This window comes from Schistocerca piceifrons, chromosome 6 (genome assembly GCF_021461385.2).
Source record: "Schistocerca piceifrons isolate TAMUIC-IGC-003096 chromosome 6, iqSchPice1.1, whole genome shotgun sequence".
In the NCBI taxonomy this organism is placed as follows: domain Eukaryota; kingdom Metazoa; phylum Arthropoda; class Insecta; order Orthoptera; family Acrididae; genus Schistocerca; species Schistocerca piceifrons.
Window position 1 is genome coordinate 43,442,005 of NC_060143.1, and position 12,582 is coordinate 43,454,586.

The following is a 12,582-nucleotide window of genomic DNA, read 5'->3' on the forward strand; positions in this document are numbered from 1 at the left end:
TTATTGCTCAAATGGTTCAAATGACTCTAAGCACTGTGGTACTTAACATCTGAGGTCATCAGTCCCCTAGACTTAGAACTACATAAACCTAACTAACCTAAGGACATCACGCTCATCCATGCCCGAGGCAGGATTCGAACTTGCGACCGTAGCAGCAGCGCGGTTCCGGACTGAAGCGCCTAGAACCGCTCGGTCACAGCGGCGGGTCATGTCATTGCCATTGATGTTGTATGTATTTATTTATTTATTTACCTATCGAATGGCGACTCCAGAGATAATCCATTTCTTATATTCAAATGTAAAAAAAAATTACATACTAAGGATTTTAGTCGTCGCACAGAAGGACGTGTATTATAAATAAAATTTGAAAGATATTGAATGCTTAATGGTGATTACAATATATGAACATTGCGACAAACGGTTCTCTCTGCTGAAGTGCTATGTCCACGAGGCCGTTGTGGCGGTTCTAGGCACTTCAGTCCGGAGCCGCGCTGCTGCTACGGCCGCAGGTTCGAATCCTGCTTTGGGCATGGATGTGTGTGATATCCTTAGGTTAGTTATGTTTAAGTAGTTCTAAGTATAGGGGACTGATGACCTCAGATGTTAAGTTCCATAGTGCTCAGAGCCATCTGAACCATTTTTTGCTATGTCCAATGAGTTTAGTATTTCAGTTTCCTCAACTGTTGCTACCCCATGTCTCTTGGAATTTCCTGTGTGGACATTCCGTGACTACTTACTGTACTGTTTCGTCTGCAGCCCGGCAGTTGTTTTGAGGCACCTCTGTAATTTTCGACCGTGGTAGAAGCAATATCTAGTTCGGCTGTTCGTTTGTGTTAAATTTTAACCGTTCTGCTTACGCTTGCGCAGACTGTTTATCGGGGCGGAGATTTTCTACACTTCACGCCCTGGCACGTGCGCGTGCCCCGTCATTCCATGTTTATTTCCATTGCGTTAGTGTGCAAGTAAAACATTGCGACATAGGAAAACAGGAGATAAGGTTGAAATGTTCCGTGGAATTAACCTTTTGTGATGTGCCGCACGAAATCGTACGCGCTACTAATAGTGTGTGGCTTGGGAGACGTATCACGCGACGCATTGCATCACAGATTAAAAAGGTGAAATTTGTTTCGGAACCCACCGGATCAATTCTTGTCACTGCTGCAATCGTAAAAAAGTCTTTGTACTGGTCCCCGGCCTCATTTGATCCTCCATACACGGTTAAAACAAGTGTTATACCAATGATAAACACAACGTCCACCGAACTCTCGTTAATAACATACAGGGTTATGTCAGGATAACAATTCAAAGTTACGTGTTTCAAAGGTCATCTCGAAACCCAATGTTTCCAAACAAACAATAGCAGTTATTTAGCTTCAGTTAAATATCGATAAGCATGTGCGATCCATCAACAAAACGTCTAGCTTACTGGGCGGCTCCACACCCCTTTTTAAATAGGTTACAACACCAAAGTGTGCTTAATAATGTATACTTTCGATCATATGTGAAAAATGCTAAATCTTGACCTTAACAGACTCCTTTCCCAGAGGGGCGCCACAGCGAAAATTGAATTAGCTCAAAGTATTGTTTTGATTAGCTTTCTGCAAGTTCGGAAGTTGACATAGAGGCGAAGATTCGGTTTCGTAGTTACGACATCCATAAAATTCTTTGGCTTTTTTCCAAATTGCACCAGTTGCCTAGTATCTCTGCTAGCAACTCTCAATATATTGAGCGGTGCCTCACCATGATGTAATGACCTTCCAAAATTCATCAGTGAAATTCGGTCCTCAAATCAGTCATCGCATGACGACGACAGACTAAAAAAAAATTCGTACAAATCTTTATCATATTCCAACATATCAGTGTTCTTGATTGAGAAACATGTTGACTTTCACTGTTATCGACGTATATTTTCACATCAAAAATCGTACACTAACACAGATGTTCTTAATATTAAGTTTAAAAAGATCTGACCCTAAAAATGGCATTTTTTCATTTCCTACATAGCTCTCCATTATTACAAAACTTTTCACTATTTATTTTTGTTCATTAATTTGATGTAAGTCAAAGGCGATAACGCGCCGACAAGATGATCTCTCGCCTGACGACGTTCGCGCGGAGGGCAACAGTAGTGGCCAGCTTACGGTCATTGGCGGCGGCGTCGAAGTTACTGCGGCTTTCCTCGGCATGAAGCGCGATACAAACAGAACATTTGAGTATATAATTCAAACATTTTTAGTTACAACAACAATATTTAACACTAATGCCATTCAACATAGGTCATTAAATCGATGTATCATTGACTTACCTGCCGACTGATCAGTAACACATGGTGGAACTGCCTGGACCTTCTTGTCACACCACAACTAACAGCTCCCACACATATTACACTATTAGAGTTTAACATACGGTCGACGACTTCTTCTACATCTACATATATATATTCCGCTAACCACCAAGCGGTGTGTGGCGGAGGGCATAATTTGCGCCAAAGTCATATCCCCCCCCCCACCTCTGTTCCACTCGCGGATCGCACGAGGGAAAAACGACTGTCTGAACACCTCAGTACGAGCTCTTATTTCCCTTATCTTTGAATGATGGTCATTTCGCGATTTGAAAGTTGGTGGTAATAATATATGCTCTACATCGTCGGTGAAGATTGGATTTCGGAATTTAGTGAGCAGCCCCTTCTGTTTAGCGCGTCGTCTATCTGCAAGTGTGTCCCACTTCAAACTTTCGATGAAATTTGTAACGCTCTCGCGATGGCTAATGCACCAGTCACGAATCTTGCCGCTCTTCTTTGGACCTTCTCAATTTCTTGAATCAGACCCAACTGGTAAGGGTCCCATACAGACGAACTGTACTCTAAGACTGGACGAACTAACGTATTGTAAGCTATTTCCTTTGTTGAAGGACTGCATCGCTTCAGGATTCTACCAATAATCCGCAATCTAGAGTTCGCCTTACCCGTTACTTGTGTAATCCGATCATTCCATCTGAGATCATTTCGAATAGTCACACCCAGATACTTGACTGATGTTACCGCTTCCAAAGACTGATCATTTATTTTGTACTCATACATTAATGGGGATTCTAGCCTTGTTATACGCAGTAGGTTACATTTACTAATATTGAGAGATAACTGCCAGTCATTACTCCACGCATTTATTTTCTGCAAATCCTCATTCTTCATTAGAGGCGAAATACAAACTCGCATTGGGGGTGGATAGGGGAGGAAATCGAACGCGTCCCTTTCAAAGGAACGATGCGTGGAAAACCTAATTTTGCATGGATAGACGGGGATTTAACCGACCCCCTCCCGAATGTCGTTACAGTGGTCCATTGCGCTCGATGAGAAAAGTGATAAAGAAGTTTTTGTCTGGTTGTGTGTGCTCTCATTGATGGTGACCTAACAAATTGCCAACGTTCGTAAAAGGACATTCTGTCGACGGATACGTGTTAACTATTCTCCATGTTCCTTTTAGGTACAGTTATAGTAACAAGCTTTTAATCGTGACCAGTTTCGATCATACATCTGTCAGCATCTCGAACTACGACGACAAAAGGAAAAAGTCAGCATTTTTCTTGTTGATGTATCACAATATCTGGAGATGGTCTGCGTGTAGCCGGAATCCTCGCCACACACACGATGGCTTCCAGGAATACATGTACCGTAAATGGAGAAACCATTCGCGATTTTAAAGTGTGTCACTGGAGCTGTATTTAAAAGAAAGAAAGGGGATTATGTAAATCTGGAAACTCAGTTATTTGCCAGTTACGTTGTGAGAGCTCGAAGACTGTGCTATTGTTGGTTTTACAAGCAACATGGAAACTTTACTACTTATAAGGATCTCTCTAGCCTACAAATGTTACGGAATGTTTGTGACGGAAACTTGGGCATTCCATTATGCTCATAATTTAAAGTGTCCAGTAATTACCGTGTCAGGCAGTTCAATGTAAATCCCCTGTAAATTTAATCTCCACCCCCAGAAGCCACCCTTTTGTTATTGTGTATTTCATTTCGCTGCGACAGAGTCCATATTCTGATACTGTTGCAACATATTTGTGCGCTGGTTCTTGGTCGTCTTTTTTGTTATTGCAGATACCAAAAATCACTACATTTGTCCCAGTTTTGAAATAATATTGCAGATATTTAACAAATGTAAGTTCGCTTACCATGCGTTTTTACAGCACTATTGTCATGTTCCTTTACTAACACAACATACTACTTACGTTAATTTTTTTCTGCCGGACCGCTTTGTTTGATAGATACAATGTTGTATACACATGAGAGGTGGTGCTACTACCAAGGGGAAGTCACGACGTTGGGATCACAGATTTACTTCAAACTTTGTACATCTTTATTACGCTATTAAAACTACATAATATGCAGTTATAAGGTGCACTATTCTGGCAATGCCGAGGAAATCGGAAGAGATGTTTAGCGCGTCTGTTTTGTGGCTTACGTATCTGTGCGTAGGTGCCGGACCGTAGTGTTCATGATGGTCAGGCGAGCTTTGTAAGACGAAGATCTACGAGGCAACGGCTCGACTCCCTCTCAAACTTAATTATTAATCTTTTTTTTTCGTCACTGGTCATATTATTTGATTTATGGCATTTGAGAGGTAATACAATTAAAACCACGTATATTTGCACGAAGTATTTGCATGGAGTTTCAATTTACGTTTGCCATGCCTGCAAGACAAATACCATCCTACAAACTGTGATATCGCGAGCACATCCGACGAGTAATTGAACGTTACTCTTGTGGTCTGGCACATCGTGACTTACTACTTGAACCTTTTTTTGACCAGGGATGAAAAATTATAGATTTAAAAATGTCAGCGTGGCTCGAACCAGCCTCGTCTGCGACCCTCTTGTTCCACGCGAACGCTAACTAGTTGACCACAGTGACTTCTCACGGACAATAGCTTCGCACAGATATCAGTTACATAATAGACGCGTAAAACTTCTCTCGCGATTTTCTCGGAATTGCCAGAGTAGTGCACCTTACTACTGCATATTATGTTGTTTTTAATGGTCTACTAAAGGTGTTCAGGGTTTAAAGTAAATCCGTGATCTCAACGTTGTGCCCTCCCTTGTAAGATTTTCTTTCGGTATCGTTTCAGGTGGTGACACCCTGTTGCAAAATATTACTCTACAGTTGCTTAAAAAGATTCAAGGTAAAGTTTGTCTATAAAAATGCCAAAAGTTAAAAACATTAATATTAGTTTTAATTTCAGTAAGCAGAGTTACAAGAATTTTGGCAAATTTACAGATATTTTTTAAATAACAGGAAATGTGTCACAATTTTTTTTTTAAATTTGACATTTTTTAAATCTGGAGTACAACCTATCGAAACATGACGTCTTCTCCCGAATCTACAGCGAAAGACAATCTTACTAGGAACATACAGTACTGTGTATTTTTGTCGTGTTTATAATAGCGCAAACCTTGTATTCCTGAAGAAGCATTAATTTGGAAGTGTAAATACGCAGAGTAAGTGCACTTACAGTTGAAGAAAATATGTTCACAGTACTTTCAAACTAATCTACTGGAAATATAGCGGTTTTAGCATATTAGTAGCCGCTGCAATAAAATGCATATTTTGTAACTGAAGGCGGCACTTGTTTGTCACTATAAAGTTCAGTAAGTTGCTTTTAATGTTTTGTGCTTATAGCTTTGTAGATAAAAAGTTGGTGAGTCGTTTGTAGTGATCGGCAGCCTCAGTCACCCTGCACAGGGACGGAAGCCACATACGTGTGGGCCGAAGCACTGTGAAGCACATACCGCAGGCTGTTTGCTGTGTGCAGCGTTGGCTGTCGAAGCCGGAGGCGTGTGGGGGATGCAGACATGAATAATCGGGTGCTGGGTTTGAGGGTAGCTGGGGGGAGGTCTTCCGACAGCTGGTGCGCGTGTGCCCACAGATGGCGTCACTTCCTGCGTCACGTGACCGGAAGCCTGCCGTCTGCACGCGACCGCGGCTGCGGCCGCTACTGTGCGCTGCGGCGCTACCGGTAAAAGCGCCCGCGACACCTGCTCTGATTCAGGCACGGGCTGCACCTGGCCGCTTACGTGTGCGCGTGTGCAGGCTTCCCTCATTCTTAAGCGTGAAGCTTAACCAAAGTATTTCTTCACTTTCAGGCGATTAATTTAAAGCTGGCAGTAACACTCGCCACCTAATGTAGCAAGCTATGTGCCTTCTTCATATAGAATTACTTTCTTGTCTATCACCCTTCAGATTTCGAAATAGATGGAATATCAGGTGAGGACTCGGATATGCATTTAAAGCGACGGCAAGTAGAAGCCGAAAAAAGATTTCCAAAATAAACCAGAGAGGCGTTTCAGCAACTTAATCTTGCCCTGATTATGCTTTTCTTTTAACATTTCGGAAATCATACACCGACGAAACAAGCCTCATTTATGTAAGCCATCGCTGTGGTAGCTGATCACACTTCTGAAGCACCACAAATGGCTCCAGTTGTAATAATAATACAAAAATAATAATCTAATAATAATTTGCTTGCAGTGGAAACTGTATCGCTCTAACACAACTTACAAGAATTTGCAGTTCAGAAAAATACACATCTGAATAATACGCGTCCGAAAATTACATGGGCCGAAATTTTCTCCGCAAGCGGACAGGTCTAAGCCCATTCACTGTGTCAGGAAAATGAAAAGTAACATGCACTAAACATAGTTCGCAATTTTGTTGAAACCCTTGCCATTTTCGAACTTATTGTTTTTTTCCTCCCTCATTATCCGGAAGTTAGCTGAGAAATTTGGAAACGGCAATATGTAAAAACTACAAACGCTTTACTATAATGTTTTCTTTTAGGAGAGGGGGTGCGGGCGTCATAACCCTTACCCTGCCACAGCTTAGATCTGCTCCTGCATTTCACTTCGCCTGCGGAAAAGGTATGCTCGGCCGTTTTGTTACCAGCCGGCATCGTAATGTGCTCAGCAGTATGAAACATGCCATCACTTTGAAAAATATAATTTGAAATTTATTACGGAAAATACAGATGGTATTAGTTTCCTTTGGCTGATAGTTTGGCTTACGTCCCAGCCGTACAAAGCTTTGGGTGGTTTAGCCACTCTTTAAGGGGAGTTAGAACGGATTTTTATCTCGTTATAAAATTTGCAATTTTCCGAATAAAAAGATATATATATCACGTATAAACTCAAGTGTGAAGTATTTTAAAACAAAGTGTTTTTAAGAAACGTGGGTTTCATGGTAATCGATTTTTGAATAAAGGGAACCATTGTGATCCACATGTGGCGTGTGAAGTTACAGACAATGAAATACAGGCAAACTTGTCAGTATCTAGAGAAACACCCATTAGTGCTTCGAAGATTATAATAAAACTTTGTGAGGCACCATTTTCTCAAAACGAAACTGATGTAAATGGTAGGTTCGGTTGCATTCTGATAGATTTACACATCCTAACAAGGGTGTTAGGTGGATGTGTGTGTTGTACGATATGTGGAGGGCCAGTTAGTTTACATGAAGACAGTGAGGTATCAAATGGACTAGCCAGGAAACTTATCATTAATTGTGCCAGCTGTAAATATACTCATTCATTTTGGAATTCTGATAAGTGTAAAGATAATTATTTTGAAGTAAATGTCAGGTGGTTTTATGGACCGAGAGCTATTGGCAAAGGACACACTGCAGCAGAAACAATGTGTGCCGTGATGAATATGTCACACCCACCTTGTAAAATCGACAAGTATGCAAAATTTATCGGAGCTGCTGTGGAAACTGCTGCGTGAGAGTCAATGAAAGGTGCTGCAAACGAATCTTTTGGAATAAATGATGGTATGACTGACATACCAGTAGCTTTTGATGGCACTTGGCAGAATCACAGCTACAGTTCTAAGAATTCTGTTGCCACTGTGACCAGTGTGGAAAGGTAATACATTTCCAGATTTTAATTAAACATTTGTTATAAGTGTAAATCAGGGAATGAAGAAGGGCATATTTGTGAGAGACATCATGAAGGAACATGTGGAGGTATGGAGGCATCTGCAGCTATTTAAATTTTTATTCAATCTGTGAATGAAAGGGGAGTGTGTTACACTAAGTTCTAAGGTGATGGAGACTCAAAAGCATATAACAGTGTAGGAGTCGCTCAGCCTTATGGTGTAAAGATTATCATAAAACAGGAATGTGTTGGTCATGTCCAGAAGAGGATGGGAACCAGGTTGAGGAAGTTGAAACAAAGTTTGAGAGACAAGAAACTTTCTGATGGTAAAACCACAAGAGAGAGGCTGACAGACAAAATGATTGACAGAAATAATACTGAGGATTTGTTGAAAATGAAGCAAGCAGTATGGGCTACCTTCTTCCACAGACTGTCAATTGATGAAAAACCAGTACACCACATTTGCCCTCGTGGACCTGATTCATGGTGCAATTATCACAATGCCCATTACTCAAACAGTTCATACAGCCATAAACATTCAATCCAGCAGCAGTCATGGATGTCATAAAACCTATTTACAGAGACCTGCAAATCCTGAATTACTAAAGAAGTGTCTGTGTGGTCACACTCAAAATCCCAATGAGTCGTTCAGTAATCATATATGTACTCGCTTACCAAAATCTGTTTTTGTTGGAATGAGGACACTAATGTGGGGGCCCAGTGACGCTGTTATTGCTTTTAATGATGGCAACATCAGTAGGATGAAAGTGCTACAGCATATAGGAATTAATCCTGGAGCAAACTGCATTAGAGAACTTGAACGGATTTTATGTTGATGTTGATAACAGAGAAAGTGCGCATTAGCTGTGTTTGTATGCCTCATTTGAAGAAAACTCTCCAGTAAGTAGTTAAATGTTGGAAAATGTGCCATGAAAGTAATTGAAAATTAATAAATGTGGTCAAGGTTCTTAGACAAGCAACTGAAAAGGAAAACTAACATTTGCGTGTGATTCAAAAGAGAAATACAACATCCAGTACACATATTGTAACATTTAATGTGCTCAGCTAAAATTACATTTCTTGTGAAGGCAGGTCTTTGGTGGAATTCGAACCCTAGTTCTTTGGTGGAATTCGAACCCTAGTTCTTTGGTGGAATTCGAACCCTAGTTAGATGGGGATTTGATCAAAAAGCTTGTTTCAAATACATATGTACAGACAAGGATAATACTTCATATCGAAATTAGTGGTAACTCATAAAGAGACATTCACAGTTATCTCTTAAACAGTTCATTCCTTATTTAATTTCACCCATGTTCATTTTTGTTACTAATTATGATACACCCTGTGTGGAAATTTTGCACGTGGGTGGCACTTAGCACCCCAAGCAGCCACCTTTGTCTCTTGAGCCTTAAATTGGCCTCGAGTACTGTCAACATGTGCCTCTTAGGCAGTAGCTCAACTTTCACTTATCAGTAATGCTATAACTGTTGAATGGCACGAAGACACACAACAGTGAAAAATGCATGATTAACAAGCAGTTTTGCAGTCTGCTTTATCTTGAGACCTGTAAACAGATCAGGACTTAGAGTAAATTTCTGCAGTACACACAGGAAGTGACTAAAGTGTGTTTGCTGTGTCTGTGGCTCTTCTGTTCTGTGTTGGTGTTTGTAATTTGTTATTGTTGATTATAGCCAATCGTGTGAAACATACCGTAGCCATCGAGAGTCACTCAGTCTTATAATAATCTTGGTTATCACAAATTTTGGCTGTTTTTGCCAGAATGCCACAATTTCCTAGGTTGTTAGGTTGAGATGGGCGGGCAGAACTTCAAGTGACATGAGCAGCAAAAATGTTTACTATGACGTTTGTCTTAAGATTTTTCTGCTTTTCTGTAATATAGCATGATTTCCACAGTGGTGGTTAAGATGGGACCTAATAACTCAGCTTAAATTGCAGAAACAAAATACCATCTTAATATTTTTTTTACACAAAACATATTACAAATGAGCGATGTGATTGACTACGCACATCCATTTTATCATTTATCATGTTCGCTTCCCCTAATTCATTACACGAACCGTTACTGGCAACACTAAGCAACAAAGAAGCAGTGGACAGTGTAAGTGCACATTTTATCAAGTAGACCATTCATACTACGCTTCCGAATTCAGCTGGTTCCGAGACTTTCGAGGTCTCGGCATTAAGGATGCGACATGGTCAGGTAAACTTAGTCCATCGGACACTGAGAAGAATGTGATTGCTATGTGAAAATTTGTGGAAGCAAACTGATGTATGTCTTATCATGACACAGTGGTATTCTTGGGCCAGCCATTATGTTCAGTTAATACAATTCTACAATGCCCTATTGAAGGGAGACCATTTGCTACTTGTAGAATCAAATGCAAAGTTGTGTGTTTTCTTGCAAAGAAGTTAATGAGAAACTCAAAATGGGCGCATCTCACTAAATGAATAGTGCTTTTAAGTGATCATTTTTTGCTATGATTCTTACTCTGTTTGTTCACTCTGCAACCAATTAAAGCTCCCAGTTCTGGCATGACTTCTTTCTAAACTGTTGCACATATTATATACTACATTCTGTTATGAAAAGCACACTGCCTGTGGGAATATTGAACACCTCTACCACCCATCGACTTTCACCCACGACGACGTTAAAACGGTGGACATAAATAGCTCATATAAATCCATCTACATAAAATATGTACCAGTTCAAGAGTTAAGTTTATTCTCACAGCATCACATTTGTTCTGACTTCAGGCCAAGCTAGAGGTAAGTGTGTCATCACAAGTAAGATTTCATTTTACATTTGTTGCTATCACCAACTCGAAAAAGTGTCGATTCCAGCTTATTGTAGACTACAGCCTTCACTACAAGTCAGTCTGTCATCACATGTATTGCAGAATACAGTATAGAAGCAAAATAAATGCCGTCAGCAGTTTTTTGCATTCATACGATGCCACATGTCGCTTCATAATGATGTAAGGGCCAAATCTGATAACTGTTATTGATAGGTTCAGTTGGCTCCCGCAATATCATTTGTGATCCAGATCTGAGGTAGTATTTTTTCTGTAGTGGGTAGATTGCTGTGGTCATTAGTGGCCAACTTGGTGACATGGTGCAAGATGGTGCTAGCATTATGTTTCAATACTGAGGGCTCATCAGTGAAGATCTGCTGATGCACCAAAAGATGTGTGTTAATATAAAGCACTTACTGTTGAACACAATAATGTACGTGCTGTTTGCGTGACCAAAGCATTCGTGTTGCAACAAAACAGTGTAATAAACTTGTGAACTACATTACAATATGTAAATAAACCTAGTTTAAAATGGGCATAGTTTGTGAAATACCCTTCTTTTGTCCAGGTCTGCCTGCAGTCACGAAAGCAGCAGGTCCTGTAGGCAGCGGCCACTTGTTAGGGTCTCCGGCAGTGGGTGGCGCTGCGCCACATTCCGGAAAACAGCACCACCGACCTGGAGTGCCGCTGCCCGGTGGTCACACGGTACCTGGACCGGGACCGGGTCCAGGGCCCGGCCCGGGGCCCGGACCTGGAGGGCCGCCCCCGCCCACTGCTGTTGCACCTGCTGCCCCCGGCCCACAACCACCGCCTCACTCGCAGCCTCCTGCTGCTCAGCAGCAGGACCGTTCCTTTGCCGCCGCCCTGCGAAAGCTCGCCAAACAAGCTGTACCGCCCTCTGGTATGTTCAGAATTTTACTTAAAATGTGTAATTGAGACAGACGGGTGTTGATTTCATGATAGTATGCTTGCCTGTAAACTTTATTTTTCACCTCAAATCACAACAAACGAAGAATAAATTGAGTTACTACTTAGTAGTGTAGTCAGTTTCTGTTTTAGTTTGATGTTAATAAGATGTTCAGGGTCTGGCATTAAACACGAAATTCTCATTTTCCTTCATACGCACCTGCAGAGCTTTTATCACTTGCTTGACCTCATTTTGCTTTCTACGTATGTTAGAAATGCATAGGGAGAGTGGTGCTCATTAAGTGCCCAATACTATTTGAATGTGATATTTGTGATCATTTCTATTGCAGCCTCATGTTTAGTAATGTGATACATCTACACTATCTCCATGAAGTATACAAATCTCCACAAAATTTTTCTACATCTACACTCATAATCCACTAGTCATTGTGTGGTGCATGAAGGAAAGTAGATTGTACCATTATCAGACGTTTCCTTTCCTTTTCCACTTGCAAATAGAGGGAGGGAAAAATGACTGAATGTGTACCTCCGTATGATCCCAGATTTCCCTCATTTAATCTATGTGGTCCTTAGACGAAATGTACATTAGTGACGGTAGAATTGTTTTGCCGTCAACTTCAAATGCTGCTTCTCTAAAGTTTCTCAATAGTGTTTCATGGGGAAAAAAGAGAAACATTGTCTTCCTTTCAGCAATTCTCATTTGGTTTCTCAAAGCACCTGTGTAAAATTGCCTTTTGATTGAACCTACTGCAAACAAATCTAGCAGCCCACCTCTGAATTGCTTTTGATGCCTTCCATTAATCAAACCTGTTGGGGATTAGTGTTCTACACATGGTCTCCTTTACATGTGAGCTAAACTTCCCTAAACTTCTCCCAGTAAACTGGAGCTGACCATTCGTCTTCCCTACTGCCATCCT

At 40.9% G+C, this 12,582-nt stretch overlaps 1 protein-coding gene across 1 annotated transcript in view; it reads left to right on the forward strand.

Moving 5' to 3' along the window:
• The window catches only part of LOC124803015, a 625,123-nt gene that overhangs the window by 515,826 nt on the left and 96,715 nt on the right, over positions 1–12,582 (forward strand). Inside the window, exon 9 of the mRNA XM_047264121.1 lies at positions 11,307–11,639. Coding sequence (XP_047120077.1) covers positions 11,307–11,639 — 333 coding nt within the window. The remainder of the gene's footprint in view (positions 1–11,306; positions 11,640–12,582) is intronic.